This window comes from Microchirus variegatus, assembly GCF_963457635.1.
Source record: "Microchirus variegatus genome assembly, chromosome: 3".
In the NCBI taxonomy this organism is placed as follows: domain Eukaryota; kingdom Metazoa; phylum Chordata; class Actinopteri; order Pleuronectiformes; family Soleidae; genus Microchirus; species Microchirus variegatus.
Window position 1 is genome coordinate 16,887,020 of NC_139804.1, and position 23,417 is coordinate 16,910,436.

Consider the following 23,417-nt stretch of genomic DNA (forward strand, 5'->3'; position numbering starts at 1 on the left):
TTAGAGAGATCAGAGATGAAACCAACACAAAAACAAGGAACAGAGGTTAGAGGGAAAAGTTGAAAAAGATGAAGGGGACTGATAAAACTGTGAGGAAAAAGGAGCAGAGAAAGAACATGAGAGACAAAAATTAAAATCACAATGACTCCAAAGGCAAGACAAAGATAAAAATGCAAAAAGAGAGAAAAAAAGAGAAAAGCCACAAGCGTTCCCTCTTTCACTGACAAACATCTTCTTTTTATTTTGTCTCCACACCATTCAATAAATACAAAATACAAACCAGCTTCATTTCCATAAACAACAGAAATCCATAAAATATTACTTATTTTGGAAAACAGAATTAGTATCAATCAAAGCAAAAAGGCAACAAGTTCAAACAGGCAGCGAAACTGCAACCACTGCTCTCCCAACAACCCAGGACTGGTCCTCGTACCAGTGGAAACGTTGGTTTGTTCCATTTGAACTACAAATGGACGTTGTTTTCGACTGGTGTTGCGTTTTAGACACGTTTCAAGCGGAACATGGTGACGTCACTCCCTGTTCTGATGTAAACGGAATGCAACACAAATTCTTACAACCAATGGCAATTGTAGATCGAACCCAGAGATACGTTGTTTTTTCTTTTTAAGTTTTGTGTTTACATTCTATACTGGCAAACACACACACACACACACACACACACACACACTCACACACATACACACATTCACACAGATGTAAGCGGGCACTGAGAGCTGCACTTCAAAAAAAAAGAAGCGTGGTCAGAGAAATTCGTCTCATTTACAGTCGTACCATCATATAGCATTCACAAACTCCCATTTGCTTTACATTTACTTTATGTCCTGTTGTAATAAAAAAACAGGAAAATACTATATAAAAAAAATCCCAGCAAAAGAAGGGCGAGAAGCAGAAGGCAACAGTTTTAGTTAAGTCTGATTGGGCATCTTCGTGTCCTCACTCAATGAGTCTGTTTTTTTTTTTTTTTACATTTCATCATTCCTCCGTCTCGTTACAATCCTGGAGCTGATAGCAGGGTGGGTTGTTTGGTGGGGTGGGTTAGGCGGGTAAGACCCAGTGTGGCTCTGGGTTCAGGTCCATCTGGGATGCAAAGACGGTGTAGTTGGGTAAAAATGGTATTGGGTTTTTTTGGGGGGGGGGGGGGGGGGTTGTCGGTCTCCACACAGATCAGTGTCTCAAGGTCCGTCTTTTGTCTGGTACTTTGGCCATCAGGTGGTCTTCCTCTTTGGAGTCTGTGGCAAAGGGACAAATACAATTAAGACCCAAGTGACCATCAAGACAACAATACAGAAAAGAATCCAGTTAAAATACAAGTTTCTCTCTGCATCACTTTTCTGAGTAGATTTCACAAATGAAGCCTTTAAATAAGTCACTAAAAATGTGTCTGTCCCTGCTGGCAGCCATGTTTCCAGAGTGAGCGAGCGCAGTCGGCGTTCAATAAGTCTTACTACATCACAACAACACTCAGTCCAACAGTCCTTCACTTTTTTGTATTCTACATTAAGACACATACTGTGATGTATAATGTTTTTGATTACCATTTGAAATATGATCATATGATTCAAACCTGCACTTCCATAGTTACCAGTTTTATCAGTTCATTCTCTGCTAAGTTTGTTTCTCGGCTGCTTACCGACACACTCCGAACAGCATGACCCTTCTTTGCGAGTTGTGTTGGAGCAGGTCACTACTGGACATTGTTTCCTCTGACACTTGGTCACACCGTGCTGTGGAGAGAAGAACAGAGGAAGAGGGAGGGTTGGTGATGTTGCAGTGGATCAGATATAAAAAAATAGAGTTATTTAATGGTAAAACGTTCAATACTAAGCCCTAATATACAAATGCTTTATTTACTACACTACACACACACACACAGGCGTTTTAATCTGCTTTGATTATTATTCATGAATCGATGATGCTGCGATCTTTGGTTTGGAGACTTCATTTAACAATTCGCAGTTTCATGTGTGACATGGAGGACCCAAGCGAGGACACCTGCAGGAACCTGGCTCGAGGCTGCAGGAAACTTGGACATTCTCTCACTCGCTCGCTTACACGCTGTGGATTATGCATCCTCGCTGCATTCTCGCATGAGCTCACTTGGACATTATCTGGAGATTAGATTAGCTGGTGGGAGAATTCCCTGCATGTCTGAGAGCAGCTGTAGTCATGTCAGTCTGTTCTAATAGGAAAGTGTGGATTCAGGCTTTTTCAAGTTAGGGGGTCATGTATTTTAAATATAAAATAAAACAGGACTGTGCAGGCCGCCATTAGATTTGTTGTTTGAGCAATGCTATAACGCCAATATAGGATCATTATTTCTATTTCACTTTACTGGAACACATCCAGAAAAAATATGTATCCAGTTTTTTTTTTTTTTTTTTTTTTTAAATAAAAAACATTTTCAGAAAAAAAAGAAAACACCATTTTCTTCAGGTGTCAAGTATTCAGAGCGTTCAGATCTACCCTTACACTTGAACAATAACACAGCTCTGTTAATACTGGAGTGGGATCCTGTGTTTGTCCTACAATTTCATTTAAAGAAATATCTGCTGTAAAAACCTCTATTATGCCAGGTTTATTCAAGACATGCTTGAGCATTACATACACATGTTGCATGAGTTCAACTCATCATTGACAGCTCGCTGATATGTAAGACCAGCTTTAAGTCGCATCACTTCATTCCAAATTCCAACGATCACAGATTCTGACAGACAAAAACAACAGAGCTGGTAGTGCCTGAAACCTCTTCACAGTACTGTATATATTATTCATTAATTATTCAAAGTCATTCATTTGAATGTTTTTTTGTATTGTGGTGTTTATGACCTGGAAATGGGCATTTTCCTAATGTATTCATGCTGCCAAAAGGTGGCAGTAAAGCACCTAACAGCTGTATGCCAAAACATCAAACAAAAAAGAAATAAAAAATAATATCTTTTAAAGTGAAAGAGCAGTGAGATGCAATACAAACAAGAGAAACATGTAAAACCCGAGAAAACGGTTGTAGTGGAAAAGTATCTGGGTTGTAGTCCAATAAATTCCAATAAATATAAAAAATGATTACCTCCCTAAGGAAGACACATTTTTTGCCGGCTTGTTTGCCTGTCTGTTAGTGAGCAACTAAACTCAAAAAGTATGTTGGGTTATGGCCCAATCAATAAATAACTGTATTTCAGAGGTGACCTGGACACATATTTTGCCTAAAAAAACAAAAGTTTAGAAAAAGAGGAGCGTGTTGACACTGTGGGAAACTCAGTGTCCTGAGTCTGAACCGTTGTTATCCTCATTCAAACATAACTTTAGCAGAATTAGCAGAACATCATTTCCTGTGCTCAATAGTACTTACATCACACCAGCAGTTGATGCACTTCATCTCTCCCACCAGTGGCACCCACGGGTGCCAGTTGTCACTGTTCTGGTAATAGTTTTTGCCAAATTTGCAGTGTCTTGGTCCATCCGCTTGCATCATGTCACTGTGCTCCAGGCCGGGCAGCGTCCTGTCCTCCTCTGGACACTCTTTACAGCAGTCTGAGGGGTTATGTCTGACTGGATGACTGCAGGTCAACACCGGACACGTCACCTTCTCACAGTGGACCTCACCTGTGGATCCCTATGAAACAAAGACAGCAGATCAGCTACAGTTGCTGCAGAAGAAGCTGTTCGTTTGTTTTTGTCCTTCCTCCCTCAAAGAAAAGTCAGAACATTCATGAAGAAATTTGAAAAACTGGCGCCTTGTTTTCTTTAGAGTTCAGGACATAAAAAAAAAAAGATTCATTAAAGGGCTTTTGGAAGGAAAAAAATCCAGCCAGATGTGAGCTGGTTTAATCGTGGTGTTTACCTTGCATGTGCAGACGGCACATTTAATGTAGCCAAAGGGCGGGACAAAGGGATGCCACGTGGTTCCTGGGGCATGCATCTTCTGGTCGCCTTCAAAGTAACAACCTGGGAAAGAAGCAGGAAAGCAGGATTAAATATGTATATAAGGTTATGAAAATGCCAAAGTGAGTGAGAGTAAATCTTTTACTGTACACAGAAATTGAGTGACAGTAGAATGGCAATGAAAGAAACAATATAAAAAGCAGAAGTTTGTACACACCCTCAGGATTTTCCTCCACTCTTTCCGGTGCTTTCATGTCCTTGGGATCCTTCCTCTCTGGAAAAAAATAAGGAAAGATATTTTAATTAATGTATGTATTTTTGTAATAAAGCTATTTAAATCTCAGGTCATGTGTGGGGAATGGGTAAGGTCATGACAAGGAATTTTTATTCAAAACATTTTGGTATAAACTGCACAAATGTTCTTCACTAGATGCTCAGCATGATATGCAGATGTTTTATGTTTCATGTAAAGTCATGTGACCCTAGATTTGGCAGAGTTAAATTAACAATAAAAGAATAGTATTTTACTCTTAGACTCAGCCCTTTTAGTTTTAAAGTTACACAAGTGAATTCATCTTGTTTTGGGTTTAAGTATCTGCAAAAGTGTTACATTTAACACTATTCAAAGGTGCATTTGGACCTAGGGACAAATGAGTGTGTACATTCCTCCTCATTTATTCGGATATGCAATATATATGTACATATCTTTATATTTTTTCACTTCTAACCCTAACCCTAAATCTATCCCCTTTGTATTTTTAGTCTTGCTACTGACATCCTCTATGAACCAATAATAATTTGGTTGTGGGGGAAAAACAAGTTGCTTTTAAACTTGAAACTTGGCCTTCGTGGAAAAGAGTTCGGGACTTCACCCAAAAGGATAAAACGATCACATAAACCGTATTAAATTAAATTAGTCGATGCACAATGAAGTTCTTGCACATATTGACTCTTGTCAGGACTTTCTCACCGTCACAGACGGGGCAGCACTTGTCCTCAGGCTGGATAGTTTTGGAGCAAGTCAACACCGGACAGATGACCGGATCGCAGATCACAGTTCTTTTCTGCGGAGAAAAAAGTGACAAAAGAAAGAATTACTGATTTGTGGCACACTTGTTGGGAGTTATTCAGTTGTTTTTTTGCCCAAACATGTTACAGTAAATTTTAAATTTGATGCGGTCTTTACCTGGCAGCTGCAGGAGAAGCACTTGTTGTAGCTGGGCGTCCAGCGGGAGCCGTGTGCATGGTGCTGGTTCTCAAAGAAGCAGGTGTGTGGATCTTTTTTCAGCTCTTCTGGGTCCTTCACAAACAGGTCGTCAAACTCGGCCTCCTCCACGTCCCCTCTGGTCCCGGACTCGCAGTTGTTTGGCACGTGGACCTGCGGAGGTAGACATGAAAAGAAGGGGTTCATGAGAACAATGACAGTGTAGAGGAGGTAGATGAAGAGGTATCGTGCTTTTAGGTTTGTGGGCCACACCTAAAAGCAGGCAGGTGTTCAGCTGGCTTTTTTAGTTGTTGCTGAATGGAGCACTTGTGTGCTGCTGGGGCAGATGGTGTGTTAATGTGTGCAGCCTGTGTTTGCTATAAAAACAGCTTGACCCTGCTGAACAAATAGCTCATCAGCCACTACACCTGCAGAGCTGCAAATGGGTTTATGGGTGACTGTGCTTCCGAAGTTTCATTTGACTTTTCAGCACCTGCCAGTGAAAGTGTGCATTTGTGTGGGTCTGTGAACGCAACACAAGCACAGCCACATACTGTAAATGGCGAGATGCTTAAAGCAGCCTCCACTACTACTTCTTCTTCCTTTTTAATCGATATAGGGAACACTTTGCCTATTGATATGCTTACAGGGAGTAAAGATATGTGAAAAAAGCCAAATATAGCAGTTATTATTATTTAGTTTGATTCTCCTTGTGTTGAGGTGTTATACTGCTTGTGTGTGTCTGGGCTGATACTGATTAAACATCTGTATCAGTATCACTATCATCTGTATGACCTTTAATTGAGTTGAGAAATGTGAATGTGTGACTGCAACTCACTTGAACTCAACCTTCTGTGACTTTTGTTCTCAGCTTAATGTTAGAGCATTACCACTGACGTTATGACCATATAATCCATGATATCTTAAGAGCATGTTTGCCACTTTCTGATGCCACAAACAGTGTTTCTTGACTGGAAACCGAAGTAAACAGCTCACTCTGGCGCACCAAAGTTCATAGAGAAAATCAGCAGTGTCACAAACTAGACGTAAACAATGTAGATATTATGATGTGAACCTAAAAAAAGAGGAAGTTTCCCAATCAACAGCCATGATTTCAATGAGACCAAGTGTCAGTGCAACCACACTTCAGTCAGAGCAACCAGACTAAAAAAACACCTGACCAACAGTTCTCATGCTATAATCGAGCATTTATCTTTTACAATAACAGTTAAATGAGGTCAGGGCTGTGTAGTAAAATGGGGTGTATCAAAGCAGATCAGTTTCATGGCCATTTGCCAGGGATTTCAGATTCCACTAATGAAAGTTAAAATGGTCACTTTTGAATTATTTTCATGTTAAAAAATATCCACAGTGTTTCCCTCAGAATTTGCTCATGTCAGGATCAGGTCCAGTAAAATGTCCCTTTGGACCATCATAGGAGACTAAACTTTCACAGCTGCTCGAGCGAGTATCCCTGTTGTTTCCATTTTGGCGTGAAAACTGCATCAAATCAAGTAAAAAAAAAAAGTTTGATACATTCCGATAAATATTGATGTTCATGTTGTGAGTATTTTTGGATGAAGAAACATTATTTAAATGTATGTAAAGTGGCTGTTTTTAAACATGCCTTTCCACGTATTTCTCCTCTGGGATTGAGCTTGGTGCTGACTTGGATGAAGGCTGTTCCCTGGTCCAGGTGTTGCAGTAATTCAACGCTGATGTCCTTCAACACTCCCTGAGCCTGGAGGAGAGGATGACAAGAGAGGATGAGTTCCTGTGTAACATTTGCTCGTGTGTTCGATTTCCTTTGTTTACACTGACGTACCTGTGATCCATAGAAGCCGGTCAGCAGCCTCTTGTGTGTGGCGCTGCTGTCTTCCATCTCTCCGATCTCTGCCAGCCCGTGGAGGTGAGCGTTCACGGTTAGGTCGTCAATCTTGCTCAGGCCAGCGACCACAATCTCATAATGCAGGTGACACTGTTTGTCCACTGACACCCAGGCGTGGCCTGCGGCACCGGTCCTTACAGGGGGGGACACAAAGTGGCCGGCCAGAAGAGTGGGCATCTCTGGTGGAGGAAGACATTATGAAAGTGAGGTTGAAGCCAGAAACGTTTATACGTCTTACACATTTATAAAGCATTTCCATCTGTTTTAATCTGGCACAGTTAAGGCTACAGTTGTAACTTGGCTATGCAATTTAACTGCACTACTGTTCTTGTCACAGTATACACGCAGCAGAGAATCGATTTGGTAAAATGAGTGTGTCAGACTACCTTCTTTTTCTGATATTTCTGGGTCCAAGCCCAGAAATGGAAACTCTGGTGCATACACAGAGTGTCAAGGCCAGTTTGGGTCAAGTGAATGAGTCCAATGTGACTCCTAACTGCATTATCTGACTGCGTTAGTCCAACATCAACTTAAATTCGTACAATTTCAGTCAAATTAAAATGTATTGAAAACTCCAGTTTTACAGTTTTTATACTGAGTGTTCCTTTATTTCTGGTGTGTTCCATTCTATTCATGTCCGAATGTGTATAATTGTAATTTTCTTTGCATTGCAAATACCTACCTCCATATATATTGTTTTAGCAAAAGAAAGAGCTTTCTAATGTATGCATATTAATGTAAAATTGCAAAACACTGAAGACAAATGTATTTTGATTTGACTGTAGGTGTGAAGGTGACAGTGAATGGCTGTTTGTCTCTATGTGGCCCTGTGACAGACTGGTGACCTGTCCAGGGTGTACCCTGTTTAGACAGTGTGTGAGTGTCCTCCCTCCCACCACATCATATCCTTCTTTCCTTCCTTTCTTCCCTCCTTTGCTTTTCCCACCGATCCTCACCATGTCTTGGTGCCTCCAGGCCGCTGTAGAACAGAGCCTTTATCTGCCCCCTCAGCTCTCCCTCCTGACTGTGAGCCGTGGCCACGTTGATGAACAGCTCGTTCTGCAGCAGCATGTGAATGTGCCGAGCCTCCAGACGACTCCAGCTGCCCACTGCTCGGCCCGTGGCCTTGTTGTACTCGGGTGTCAGGTCGTACAGGACGGAGCGCTTGTTGCGGCGCCTCGGCTTCAGCTCAACGGTGACGCCAACCACGTCGCTGCTGAGACCTGCAACCTGAACCTGCAGGAAGGAGACGAGGTACAGATATTTAGAATATGTCATTGACCCACAAATTCATTTAATTTCAGGTTCATTTCAGTATATATACGGTCTATGACTTTTACTGACAGACAGGTGGTGTGCAGCTTTACTGGGTATGTAGTGATGTCTCATCTCAAAATTATATAATATATATATATATATATATATATATGATATATGCTATATATATAGCACTATGTATATATTTAAATTAACTAATTTGTGTGATAATTAATATTTGTTTTTGTGGGTTCTCCAATTTCGGTTTTGTAAATGTAAATATATTGCGATTATTGATTTGACACCCTCAGATGAATAAACAAAAACAAAAAAGCCTCACCTGGTAGTCTAGTGTGCCGTTGTCATGGAGGTTGAAGATGGCGGATCCAACACCTCCACTCTTCCCCGGGGTCAGTGCGTCCCCGCTGGACATCACACTCTGGATAGCTGGAGCAACACAGAGACAGGTTAATTTCAAAATTTCGGCTCAGAATATTGCAACGCTGGTTTAAATTCTTTTTATTGTTTCCAGCTCAGCACCTACTTTAAGATTTTTAAAAAAATTAGAGGGCTCCACACAAAAAAGTTAATAGTAAATAGCACTTTGGACGACAAAATAGAAAATGTATTCGCTTTTTGTAAAAGAAAATCACGGAATCTACAATGTGGAATCTCTTCATGGAGCCCCCTGGCAGTGTAATATGGGACCCCAACCCCCACGCCCCATTTGAGAACCACTGCCTGACAGCGTAAGAGATGAGGCAATGATTTATGTCAAAACTTTTGCTGGTTGGCTGAAGGATGGAAAACACAAGGACACATCGTGAGTTCCTCATACACACACACACACACACACACACACACACACACACACACACACTAGCCGCATAATGTCATCCCTTCAACGAGACAGAGTCATTGAGGGGACAGACTCAATTGAACCACTAATCAGGAGGCGTCTCTGCTGGTGTAATTGTGCGCGACCTTGAGCCAAATGCATACATGTTGGAGCAGTATATCTGATGCACACACACACACACACACACACACGCACACACATTCACATGAGATTAAGCCTTCGAATGAGGTAACCCACTGCTGAATGCAGTCGGCTTTAAAAGATTGAGCTGAAATGACAGGATGGAATGAGTAACAGAGGAGGAGGAGAAAAGTGCGGAGAGACATTTTCTCAGAAATAAAATGCCACAGAAGAGGAACAAAAACAAAGATGTCTGTGTCTGTTCTCGTTCATCCAAGAGGCCTCTTTGGAACTGAAGAAGTCTTCAGAAGTCCATTTGCTACAGAAGTAGCAAAAGAAGTCCATTTGCTACTGATTCAGTATTTCGGGAAGAACATAGATACACGAAAAAAACAAAAAAACAGGAGACGACAGGACAGACGGAGAGTTGGACGGAGGGACTGATGGGAAAGATAGAGGGAGAGAGAGGAGAGAGAGTGTTGGGTTCGAATTCTTCATACATAACGTAAAGCTGTTAGTCACAGCACTGGAACACCAGCAAGGAGAGTCCAGTCCAGCAGACTGTGGCCTTGGCAGCAACAGTGTGAGAGAGAGTGTGTGTGTGTGTGTGTGTGTGTGTATGTGTGTGTGTGTGTTAGTCTAGTTTACAAAATACAGTCTTGATACATATTTGTGTGTGTGTGTGTGTGTGAGAGAGAGAGAGACAATGGAAATGTCTTTCTAAGTGATTCAGAGTGTCCGGCACCTTGATATGCAATGCTCACGTTCAAGTATGTGTCCCATGAAAAGACCATGTGTGCATGTTTTATGGTTTCAAACGATTGGGCTGTCCACAACATTCCTGAAACCTCTTTTCTCTCTCACACACACACACAGAGACACACAAACACACACACACACACACATGCATACACAGTGTTGGTGGGCCACCAAGTCAAACAGAAGGTCTATAAACATGGTTTTCCCCCAGCGATAAGACTTGAAAGGATGGCGACAGAGAGAGAGAAAAAAGGGAAGTATTTACAGAGAGGAATGACAAAAACAGCCACACATGGACAAGCACAAACACATTGTTAGAGGCCTGCATGTTTTGTTGCATCTACAGTTTTGCTGAAAACCAACTGGCCGGAACAGTTGTGTAAAGGGGGGGTCGGAAGAAAAAGAACAAAAAAAAAAACATGCAGAAGAAAGATAAGCTTTTTCTGTTTTTCATTTCAGCTGTGTAAAAAGGTGTTTGTTCCACTTCACAGGCAGCACTTACTGTCGCAAGACTTTCTGCCGGTGATGAAGCCAGAGATTTGCCGCGGGTCCTGAGCCTCGGTCGCCACGGCGATCTCCAGCTGACCGCGAGATAACCAGAACAATTCGCGGCTGTTCAGGTCTGTCAGCACCTCTGCGAAGTCCGGATCCTGCACAGATGGAGTCAGATGTGAAATGTGGGTCAGCTGTGAGTGAATATAAAACTTCCAGTGAACACAGATAACAAAAGTAAAGACATGACATTATTTCTTTGTTATATGTGTATATGTATGTATATATATATGTTGTTGATGTTAACACTTTAACCATGGTGACCATGATTCTCAACCCTGTTCTACCAGTTGCACTGTGGGTTTTCTCTGATGGAACTTGGAGAACATTTTTAGCAGAAAAAAAACAGAATGAAAAATATGGTTTCACAGCTACTTTTCTCTACAGAAGTAAATCAGAGACATTCATTGCACACAAAAAAACAAACAAACAAACACTTGTAGTGCAAACTAACTAATAGCAAATCTGTCCCCAGGTCAGTAAAATCTCTTCTCGATAACTTAAATGCATGAATCATTAAGTCAGAAACCATTATGACCCCAAACTCTTGTGTTCCATGAAACCACAGTGTGTAAATCACCAACACACACATGGACCCGGGGCAGAAATATGGCTCAGAACTGTCACAGCATGTTTCATAGTGACTGAAGTTTCATTTCACACATAAGGCAGAGCGGAGAGTCTGGCACTCAGGGACGCTGAGAAATGTTGGATTAATAGGACAGATGTACGAGCGTGTTGAAGAAATGTTACTTTTATGACCTCGTGGCCTCGGTTCAATATAAATATACATGTACTATAAATCCACGTGGTGAGAGGCCAAAACAGAGAGAGGGAGAGGAAGGGTGACTTATATTAGTGGGAAATGAACGGACAGACTAATGAGGGGAAAGTAAGGTGAGGACGGATATATCGAGGTCTTGTGTAAATCAGCCGGAGCAGCAACACTGTCACCATAAAACCCCCCCCCAAAAAAATGGCTTCACAATTTAAAATGTGTTTTTCAGTTTTCAGAGAGAGAGAGAGAAAAAGTGATGTGTGCTCTGTTTGTATGCGTTTGTTTGTGACTCAGCTCCACTCGAGGTGACTCGGCACTTCGGTTCTGGGTGTCTCGCTCGCAGAGGTCATGTTGCTGAGCTTGAAAACTTATTTCACAGACAGTTTTCTCTCACCACTGGGCCTGAAAAGGGTCGCATCGGCTCTTCATGCAATTCCTGGCAGAATTAAAAACAGGCCCGCCTTTCATCACCCCCCCCCCCCACACCCCCATCCATCTCAGCCCGCAGACCACTAACCACTGACATGTGTGTGGAGTGTGTGCACAGTCCATCCTCTCTACCTCCCCTCCCTCCTCTGTGTCTCTCATCCCTCGCTCACATCTGTCTCCTGCAAAAGCTCCTCTCTCTCTCTCTCTCTCTCTCTCTCTCTCCCACACACAAACTTTCTCTCCCTCTCTCGTCTCAATCCATTCTTCTCGTCACGTCTCGGGGTAGTTAACTGTGATCAGAGCGGCAGCGACGTGAACTCTAGGATGTGGTGAACGAGCCACATCCGTCTCAGAGAGGGAAGGTGCGGTGGAGAGAAGTTGTTGTGTCATATGTTCCTAACCAACAACAACACCACTCCTCCTCCTCCTGCAGATAACACCATTCCCATGCCATTCAGGGGAACACACGGAACAATTTTTCTTCTTTTCTTCTTTTACTGTTGAGCACTTTTATATATTTGAAACAAACAGGCCTCAGACAGCTTTCTGTGTGGAAAATGTCGATGTTATTACTCACGTGAGACGTCACGTTGGCTCGGATCTCCCTCAGGATGTGCTGACGGTACACAAGCTGGACACGGATGGGCACCAAAAGAGGCTCTGAGGGGAGAGAAGCACCATTTCCTCATTAGCATTGGTTATAAATATCATCTTAATTCAAACCTTCAACAAAAGTTTTTACTCTAAAGATGTACTTAGTGTTAAAAGACTGAAACGATCCAAAAAAGGGTGATTCTGGCACCAGTGGATGGTTCAGCTTTTACAATCCCAGCTGATCAATGCAGTTCAATCATTTACAAGTACCATATAAAATAATATTAAATTGATCAAATAATCCTCTCTTTGTTGACACAGCATGAGTCAATCTGATACTTGCCTGGATCAGAAACCATAAAACGAAAAAAAAAAGCAAAACCCAATATGATCCAAACCTCCCTGAATATCATGTTTATGCTTCAGTAAACACAGATGGTAAAGAGAGAGACACGCACCACCACCGCTGTCATGTGACCATGACATGAGCGATGGCAGCACATGTCTGCCACTGCAGTGGTCATGTCAGCTGTGGGGACATAATTTAAGCTAAAAGGAGACAAACGCATAAAGGGAAAGTGTAATTTTATCTGTGAAAACAATCCAAGAAAAAGCTGAAGCTAAATTCTAACCGAGTCGTGATGTGGGATAATTTATTTCTTCCCTTGTGGGAGTAAAATATTTGAAACACAGTTGGAGATACAGTATCTTTTCTTATTTGGTTTAGTTATGCTATTTATTTCTTCTTTACAGGAGTAGAATATGTGTTACACAGTTGGATAATTATACATTTGAAATGGCCTGAAGTACAGTACAAATGTGTTGTTAATAGCTTCATAGTGTAAAATTGCTAAAATGACTCTATTAGACTGATATTGGTACCCGTAGACACTTGGTATCGATATTGGTATCAGACCCAAAAAAATGATATCATGCCATTCCTAATCGAATCGAATATGCATCATTACAACTGTGTTTTTAACAACTTCATTGTTTGCTAAAAATGACTTTATAAAATAAAAGGTCAAGGTTGGCAAGAAAAATAAGGGAATAATCTTACTAATAATCTTATTTACATTCCCCATGAGCAGCCATTTTGACAGATCAGAGCTGTGAATGGTCACATCATTGGTGGCTGAGTTCCATTTAGTTTTGGGCAACATGCAGGTTTACCATCACACTCGTCATCAATAATGTGATATACAAAATGGCTACCCATTCACCCTCAAGCTCCTTCTCGACATTATTCCACAAACAATCTCTCGCGTTAACCCCTTGAACTGTCACTGTGTCTGCAGCTTCTCTCCCACACTTCTCTTCCCTCTTTCATCTCTTTTCCCCTCCCCTGCATCTCTTACCTCTGTCTCTGTGTTCGATGAGGCCTTGCAGGATGAGGATGAAGTGCAGGTTGTTCTCGGTGTCACTCAGTGTCAACATGGCGATGCCTCCCATGCCTGAGTTCTCCTCCTCGGATGTCAGCGTTGCACTGAACGTCTCTGCGCGTATTAAAAAAAAAAAAAAGAATGTGACCATGCGCTCAGTTTTCTGCTGTGCGCTCTCTCCTCTCTGTAAACAAAGTCCCTCATTTTTCACCATGTTCATCCATCTATGGCTTTTTAAGATTACAGCAGTGTGTATACAAGTCCGCTCATGTGTAAATACTGCATTTACTCTAATGCAACTAAAGGAACATTGCAAAAAAACAAAATGAATAATGCTAAATTCTTCACACATATACACACACCAGCAAACAGAGCTCTGTGCTTGATGATCTTTCCCTCCACGTCTTCTCGTCTGCTCGTCGATGTTGTCATGCGGACGCGCATCTGTTCACTCTGCAGCTGTCGCATTAGAGGCTTGGCCAGGTTCTTCCAGACTCCGCAGATCTGCTAACGCACACGCACCAAAAAGAGAAAGAGTGAAGCTGTAACATTTTGCACGACTTTAAGGGGACATCGAGTCAACAGTCGAGCTAAACTTTCAGCGATAATACAAAGACATTGCATCATGCGATTGTTGCATAAACCTTCAACGTGAAACCAGCAGCTCCTCCTGAGAGTAGCAGGAAGAAATGTGGCGGCGAGCCTGCGCTTCATAGCTCAGAGTTCAGGAGGTAATCTCCATTTTAATAAGCCATACTCTGCTAAGGCAGTGATGTAATGTGTGAAAAATTCTCTCCTTCTAACATGCACCCCCACCACCACCCTCCCGCACAATCTTCTTTTTGCCCCAGGGTGTTTTCTCTGAGGTCTTCTGCTGCTTGACATTGACATATTAAAAATACAAACAAAAAAACCCAAACAATTTGTACAGTTCCTGGGTTCTGTGTTTCGGGGGGTCACTGAGCTGTGTGTGCATATGAGCAGGAAATGATGTGTAGTGATGGAGCAGACCTGTGGGATTCTGCCGACATGCATGCGTGGATACTACTGTTACACTGACATATCGGTCCACTGATTTGCTGAGATGATATGGGCCTTTCATTAAACTCGGCCTGTGTGCGTTTTTTCTTCTTTTCTTTTTTTCAAACTCGATGGTGACTGAGTGAGTGCATGAGTGCTCGTTGATGTTTGGAGCAATCACGCAGAGTTTATGATGTTTACAAAGAGGCAGTGAAGGAAAACGGTTAGTGTGTATGCGTGTGCATATCTAAATATATCATTTATTATTGTAGGGTGAGTTATGAGAGAAGAGGTTTGAGCACAGAGTCGTGGAGTGAGATCATTTATCAAACCGGTACTTAAAGTCTCTCTCACTCTCTCAGGAAACACACACACACACACACACACACACACAGAAGAAAGATTAGAAGTTATTTTCAATTTTATTTATGTGATGTCTTACCACGTCTGACTGTCCTTTGGGGACCCTGTACTCAAAAGCCATGCTCCCATCTGAATCCAGGAAGATTATTTTACTGGGACGATCCATTCTGCACAGCAAGAAGGGGGGTGGGGGGTGGGGGGGGGGACAGATTTTTAATGAGAGGAACATTTTTCTTTTCTTTTACATCATGATGTCAATTGCAGTAAATTGGCGGCTCTTAACACTGTAAAGTGAATTTTAAGTGTGGCTGTTTGAGATACTGGCACACCGTCAGCGCTAACTGTGTTGAATACACCGCCAGGCGTTGCTGAAAAACAGGCTGACTCTCAAAACACGGCTACCAGCAAGAAAAAAATTGCTGCGGTTTTAGCCACTAAAGAAAATGATCACATAATAACATTTATACCTGCTTAAGTCTACGACATCTTAAGATTGCGTTGCCTGCTAAAGCCCATAGAGAAAATCAGCAAATTTAGCTTACAGCAATACAGGTGTGCTTGTTTACCGTCACCTCACATGAATTTTAAAGCACTGAAGGCAAAAAATAGTACATTTGAACGTACTAATGAGGCAGCAGTAGATCAAGAGCTACTGTGTGCTGTGGTGTTAAAACTGTCTCTATGGATTTTCTTATGGGTAATGAGCAGATGTTCATGATGTGATACAAATATTTGACTATAACCAGGAAAATACTTTCGATTACAGAGGAAAAACCAGCAAACATATTCATATGACATATGTTTTATTAGGTATGCCTTTTGTTAAGTGGATAAAATCTGATTTGTGTTCCCTAGTGGCAGCCAAGTTGTCTAAGGTTGGTTCTTGGCAATGAATACTCGAAAAAAAAAACCTGAACCAACACTTAAGGTTTGCTCGGGAATAGATGGGGGATATAGCTCAACTTAGTGTGCGTTGTACCTCTGGAATGTGATGGAGAAGGCCAGGCTGGTTCTGGTCAGAGAGAAGCGAGCTCTGGCGACACCACTGGAGCTCCACAAGTCTGTCCCACCTATCAACAGTGCTACAAAGTCTGCAGGAGGACACAAGAGTCAGGTTATATACATATAAATATCATATGGTATTTGTGTTTTGTGTCCTTATGAACATTCTTGTAATGGTGTTTTATTTAAAACATGTGTTGCATTAAGTTAAGAGTCCCGATTCCCATGTTCTGCTCACCGGAGCGACTCTCCCCGGGGCCCATGTCCTCGGAGCTCAGGTACGATCTGTCGTTGTAAGATTTGTGGAGGTCGTCCTCCTTCTCTTTTCCCTTCTCATGGAAAAAGTCAAAGCTCTCCAGGACAGGGTCTGTCTGCTTTGTGTCATCATCACCTAAAGAAGGGAGGAGGAAAGCAGTTACATAAGCTGTCACTTGCATTTTTCTATGTATAAAGTGTATAAAGTGTTGTTAGCCTGTAAAATCTCATCTGAATTAACACTAATTTGATCTGATTCCATGTTTTATTTTTTTTTTACTTATTATTATGTTATGGGGAAAAAGGTATGACCACTATTTCAAAATCGTATTGAATTCATTTATAATTCAAGACTTTAATTCAATTTAAAATGATGGCTAAATGGTTAAATTAAATTTCGACTGAATTAATGTCTAATTCTATTTCTAATTTTAGGCCAGTTTTAATCTCTATGTGATGTGAGCAAATACCTACACATACTGCATTAATTAGACTGCATTAATCAGCTGTTTATGACGTGAACACTGTGACACGTGTGCCCCCCCCCACACACACACACTCTTGCAGCTGAAAAGCACAAGGTGAATTGAGAGTGACACTGGCGTGCGAGACCAACAATGATCCGCTGTTCCACACACACACTGCTTGCATTCTGATGTAATATGTAGACCTCAATGCTTTTCACACGCACGCACACACACACACACACACACACACACACACACACACACACACACACACACACACACACACACACACACACACACACACACACACACACACACACACACACACACACACACACACACACACACACAAACCAGTGCTCACTTGGCCAAATAAAGACACAGTCACACTCTCCTGAGAAAGAAAACCTCAAAACCTCACACTGCCATACACTACAGTCATATAAATGTTCCAAACCTGGACTCAGCTGGACCTTCTGCTTTCTGTCTTGGTGTGTGCCACAAACACACACTCACACGCACACACACACGCACACGCGCACGCACACACACACACACACACACACACACACACACACACACACACACACACACACACACACACACACACACACACACACACACCTTTAATATCCTCCACTGGACACACTGCATGCTTCTGGGCAGTGTCACTCTCACTCTCACTCTCTCCACTTAACACTACTGAATCCTCAGGTGCACCAGTCATTACACACAAACACTCTCTCTCGCTCGCTCACTCTCTCTCTCTTACACACACACACACACACACACACATGCATCATTTCCCATCATTTACACAAACACACCAGCTGCTTTGGTGCCAAAGGTAAGACAAACACACTCAACCTTTTCCTTAAAACTCAACCACATAATTATGGGCTCGTGGACACACACACACACACGTACACACACACGCACACACACACTGTTGTCCTCAGTACTTTACCTTTACTTTCCATTACTAGAAGCACATGGCAACAAAAACCACCCAATCTGCTGAATAATAGTGCGGCAGGCTGACCCACCCAGTGTGTGTGTGTGTGTGTGTGCGTGCTTGTATTTTTTGCCAAATTTCTGTCAAAAACGCTTAACATGTCAGGACAAGTAGCCCCCATGGAGACCAAAACCTGGTCCTAATGAGGCAGAACCTCATACCCGAGGAACTGGTCAAGGTTATGGCTAAGGTCTGAGCTGTGGTTATGTTAGGGTTACGCATTAACTGGTTATGGTTCAGGATTTAGGCTGTCACACTAACCTGTGTGTGTGTGTGTATGCATGTGTGGTGCAGTAAGTGGCAAAGTTTGCATGAGGCTGAATAGATGGGAAGTGAATTAATTTAGAGTCCATTTGATGCAGATGAGTGGGAAATCAACTGAATCCAGCAGCGTACTAACGAGCAGACCAAGAAGGGGGGAATAACAAACAACAACAACAACAACAACAAAAAACAAACCTGTGCATGCAACAGGAGAATGAAGGTAGAGAAATATGATTCAAAGAAAGAATAAACAAAAAGGAAAAGAGGCAATTTCAGTGGCAGGAGAGCATAGATTTAAACAGTGCTGTGTTGTTTTCCCATTTCTAGAGAGAAGTTGATTAATTCATTTAACATAGGAAGCAATTTTACTGTGAAACCATTCAGGAGGAGCGGGAGGTGAGATTGAGGTGAGTGGAACAGTACCTTTCGGGCAGGTTTTACAGCAGTGACCCGGCAGGAGGACCGGGTCATCACAGCTCGGTTTGGGACAGTCCTGTTTGATGTTCTTGCAGTTGACCTTCCCAAACACCTTGCCACGGCGACTCTTTTGCTACACAAGATGAAACAAACGTGTGTGTCATATACAAACTCAGTACATCTGGTTAATGTTTGCAGATGAACAACATGTGGCAAAAGGATGACCGAAGAATCTAAAAAAGGCAACACTTTGGAGTTTTGTGAGGATCTAATTGTGCACAAGGACGTGAATCGAAAAACAACATACTGTTTAAAAATGGTAAAAATGACAAACTCGGTGCATAAAGGGAGGAATGGAATTAAAATAGGAGAAACAGTAGTGGGAAATAAGAACAGACATAAAAGACTGTGTCAGAGTGAAATTCTTAGCACAAAAGGACATGATGACTGTTGACCACTAACTCATATGACAGCTTTCAAAGAAGTCCTACAGTTTAAAACAGAGACAACCCTACTCCCTAGAGCCAATGTTTGATTTGTCCTTTCCGGGTTACAACAAACATGGTGGACTCCACAGAACGGAATCCACTCCAGGAAAGCGTGACGAATTAATTTCAAGGCAATAATGAACAAATTACCCCTATATTCTCCACACTGGTCATAATATCCTTCCTGTGAAAATGTATACATACTATTTCACATGGACTAGATTTCAATTCTACACACACTGATGATGGGTTTCTAATGTTGCGATCAGCGCATGTATGAACATGTGTCATGTGTGGAGAGTGTAGGTTAAGAGCAAACTTACAGGTTCGCAGTGGCACTGGACGCAGTGCATGACACCGAAGGGCTCCCCCAGGTCTGGGTGCCACGTGTCGGCCAGAGAGTAGAAGCGTCCTCCAAATGAGCATCCTGTCAGACAAACACTGCTGAGTACACATGTGATCTTCAAGGTCAAACGGGATCACAGTTCTCCAAACTGGAGGCAATCTTGATTAGAAGCTACATGAAATTGTACAATTACACACACGGTTTTTGTCCTTTTAAATTACAATTTGAATTGGCGCAGAGACGAACACAGTAATGACCTGACTTACAATCGATTGCGAAAAGAAAGTGCAACTCTCTGGCTTTTATTAAGTGTCAGACCACATGCTGCATGACAAACTATGCAGACCGGACCATTGCACATATTTTCATATTTTCAACAAATAAATCCTGCATAGCTCACTGCCCAGGCATGTTGGAGGCGACCAAAACTCCCTGGATGCCTCATGAGTTTTGGGAATCAACCTTGCATCCTGTCTCACATAAATGATCCATGAGCAAGGGATAAATTCAATTTTCCACTGAAGTAAAAAAATTATCAGGGGTTTTCCAGAAATGCACAAAATGAAGTTCAAACTTGGGCAAAAAGTATTTTCACATCAGCATTAAATAAAGAGTGCAGTTTATTATATATATATATATATATTAAAAGTGATTTTAACATTATGGAGGATGGTGTCTGAAGTAACTTAACAAAAACACAGAGTCATGTAGGAACAAACCTCCCCACTCCCTTGGTTTTTCAGCAGTAACCGCATAGATAAGTGGGGCAGCAATTCCTGGCCCAGTCTGGATATGCACAGCCTCTAACTCCACTTTAAAGCAGTAAATTATAGTAGTTTCACTTTAAATCCAGTGCGCTGGCTGTAAAAAAAACACATTGCTGTTCTAATATATAAGGACTTGGTTGCATATTGATTTTACAGGAGATAAAAATGGCTTTTAGTGTTGTTATTACTATACTGCCATCATAATTAAGTGTTAGGCGTGCTGAGTTACTACAGGAATATTATAGTGATGTTTGTGGTTAGAATAAGTGGCTGTAAGGGTGTGTAACGGACACACACAGTAAAAAAAAAAGAGAGAAAGTGGTTGCACAAACTTAAATATTGATAAATAATGTCCATTCAAACTGGACAGTCAATACGTTGTAATAGCACAGTGAGGCACATATGCAGATCTACGGTACATATTTTATATATAGTTTGCATTCAAGTTAAATGAAGAGTTAAAGGAGTTGTTTGAAATTCTGTTTACATAACTCACTAATTAATCCAGTTTGTTGAAACTTATGTTTACAAGCTCATTTACGAGTTCATTTAAAGGTGCCATTTGTAAGAATGTGGCCAGAAACGGTTACTACATTCAAATTCAAAATACCAAGGTCTTTAAGGTTTCATTTTCTGACGTAACTGGCAACCCGTGGTTGCTTTTGCAATCATTTTAACGATTTCCAAAAATAGCATTTAAGGGCCCAGTTCTGTGTAGATAAAAAGGCAAAATAATACAAAAAGTTTTTGTGGATTCTATTTAAATTGTATGTAAATGCCCTAAGGTTGTCTTCTTTTTTGCAATGTTGCCGCCCCGTACACGACCTGCCTCTTTCACTGCCACCAGCCTGGTTCACATTATTCTTTCATTAAAGTGACTACACACTTTAAACAGTCCGCTCCAGTTAAATGCAGCCAAACTGTGAGCTGCTCGCTTCGCCTGCCACCTCTGCCTCTGTTCAAATAAATCATCTAAGAGGAGCTGTAATGGAAAAGTGGACTGATTGCACTTTCCAGTGCTGAGCCGCGTCCACGCTGAGGCGTCGGACGTGGAGTTCCCACAGTTACCTTACACAAAAACCGCAGTGGGCTTTTATTTTTTTCACACGTGAATCAAATGGTATTCGCTGTGGTTATGACTCAGATGTTTGCCGCTAGTTTTACACATGAGCAACACTGGCAATTACAGGACGTTTCAGGGATGAAGCCCATGTGGAAATTCAAGAAAATTGGGTAAGTGTGTTATTATAGTGGGAGGGGGGGGGGGGGGGGGGGTTAAAGGAACAGTTACAAGAAAGTCACTTTAAATACCAATCCGTAGGCTAATACTGTTACGACTGAGCCACCTTACAGGAATTCACAACCACACCTAACGCACACCTGCAACCCCAACATAAAGTTTTGAAATAACTAGTGTTATTACAATAATAACTAAATCAATTAATCCTGTGGTTTTTTTTTTAAGAAGTAAAACACTTTTTCAGATTTTTCAGCTTCAGCTTCTTTTAAGTGTAAGTCTGCTTCTTCACTCCATATAACAAATAATTACATTACAACTGAATTTTTGTTGTTTGTGGACAAAACAAAACATTTGACAACATTATAACTTCCAAGTTTTGGTAATACTGATCAACATTTTTCAACATTTTCTGACATTTTATGGACCAAAGTAAAATAATATTTAGTTGCACCCCTTACATTAGATTTAAAATAAGTTATTTTAAGCAAAATCTAGGGTTAATAATATTGTGCTCACTACTGCCCCCACTGGAAAAATCTAATTCAAACTCTAAATCTGCTTAGGGACCCATAAAGGCTTGGTCCGGCCCTACTAAGCTCTGTTGTCCAAGAATGATCCAAATCCACCCCCCCAAAAAACCACACATGTTTAACTTGAGTGCAGCTGCTCTCTGCTGTATCATCATCGCGTCTCTGTATGAGGTCAAACTCGTGTGTCTTCTTACCTGACAAGCCTTTGAAGGGCAGCGGTTCTCTCTCTGACTGTATGGGCAGAGCGGGAGACTTGAGCCGCGAGGCCGCTCCGGTGCGCAGCCACGCGCAGCTCAGGACGCACAGCAAGGAGCGGAGCGCGCGGGGAAGCAGCATCCCAAAACTTCCTCACTCTCTCTCTCTCTCTCTCTCTCTCTCTCTCTCTCTCTCTCTCTCTCTCTCTCTCTCTTCTCCCTCTCTCTCTTTCCTTCTCTCCACTGACGATTTCCCTCAAACCTCTCAAGTGCTACGTACTTTTAAAGAGCCACGGTTGATTAATTGATACTCTGACTATAAGAAGATGTCAGCTTCGTCCTTATATCCTCCAAAGTGGCCAAAGTCCACCGAGTTTCAGCCAGGCATTCGTTTTTTCTTTTTTCCTCTTTTCTTTCTTTCCGTAGACAGAAGGTGGTGTGTCTGCCCTCTTCTACGGTTCCGTCCCTCTCTGTTTTATAGTCCTGCTTCCCTGACAGCTTGAAGCAGCCACCGGCCAAGAGGAGGAGGAGGAGGAGAGGGAGGAGGAGGAGGAGGTGTGTGTGGGGGTTGATGGGAGGGATGGGGGTTGGGGGAGGCTGATGGAGAAGGAAATCGACGACCTCGCATCAATTCACATTCACTCTAAAGATATGGAAACGAGTCTGTGTCTGATACAGTTTGAGGCCAAAACTAACATCACACAGACATCACACATTCTACATGAGTGAAACTTAGTAAACAGTTATATAGAATATACAGGAGAGTTGAATTTGTTTATTTTTGTTTTTGAGTCAAAAAATAAAAGACAGGTTAGGATGAATGAATGATTTTTTTTTTGATGGTGATTCACAGTAAGGATTTTGTACAATAAAAAATGTAATTGTTTCTTTAGTTGATTAAATGGTTTTTTTGACAGGGGCGTTGCAAAAGCATGCAATTACCTTGGGGCCCAACCCAAAAGGGGGCCCTTGGAAATGGCTGAAAAGTATTAGAAGCTGCTTTCAAACCTGCACCGAAATTGCGTGGAGGATGTGTAACTGCAACAACCTCAACATTTACTTCAAATATCTGGATGTCAGACATTCATCTGTTTTCCTTCAATGCATCTGTCTGATCCAGACAACCTCCCCCTGCATTCAACATTCATGTTCATATGATGGTCTTCTTCCTTCTCCTTCTGATTTCTCAATGGACCTGTGCGTTACATGAATGGAATAAATTAAAATGAATGAATGAATGAACACATGTGAAGGGAAAATGGTGATGTTTTGGAGTTGCATAATCAAATGTCCAATTGTGAGAAAGTCCTTTGTATAAATGGTACAA

The 23,417-nt window shown here is 41.8% G+C and overlaps 1 protein-coding gene across 2 annotated transcripts; it reads right to left on the reverse strand.

Moving 5' to 3' along the window:
* Positions 1 to 286: 286 nt before the first annotated feature.
* On the reverse strand, positions 287 to 22,454 carry chrd (chordin). 2 transcript variants are annotated; one of them, XM_083887241.1, is made up of 21 exons: positions 22,091 to 22,454; positions 19,337 to 19,440; positions 18,532 to 18,658; positions 16,346 to 16,498; positions 16,085 to 16,196; positions 15,185 to 15,272; positions 14,085 to 14,226; positions 13,699 to 13,836; positions 12,324 to 12,406; positions 10,490 to 10,637; positions 8,590 to 8,696; positions 7,949 to 8,228; positions 6,930 to 7,171; positions 6,732 to 6,845; positions 5,087 to 5,278; positions 4,871 to 4,964; positions 4,118 to 4,174; positions 3,860 to 3,963; positions 3,368 to 3,631; positions 1,652 to 1,745; positions 287 to 1,250 (listed from the first exon to the last, which is right to left on the reverse strand). In XM_083887241.1, the coding sequence occupies exons 1-21, from the start codon at positions 22,230 to 22,232 to the stop codon at positions 1,186 to 1,188; spliced, it is 2,850 nt and encodes a 949-aa protein (XP_083743367.1). In that variant the 5' UTR covers positions 22,233 to 22,454; the 3' UTR covers positions 287 to 1,185. The 2 variants fall into 2 exon arrangements, with proteins under 2 accessions (XP_083743367.1, XP_083743366.1); XM_083887240.1 differs by having other exon boundaries at positions 14,085 to 14,229.
* Between the last annotated feature and the right edge of the window lie 963 nt (positions 22,455 to 23,417).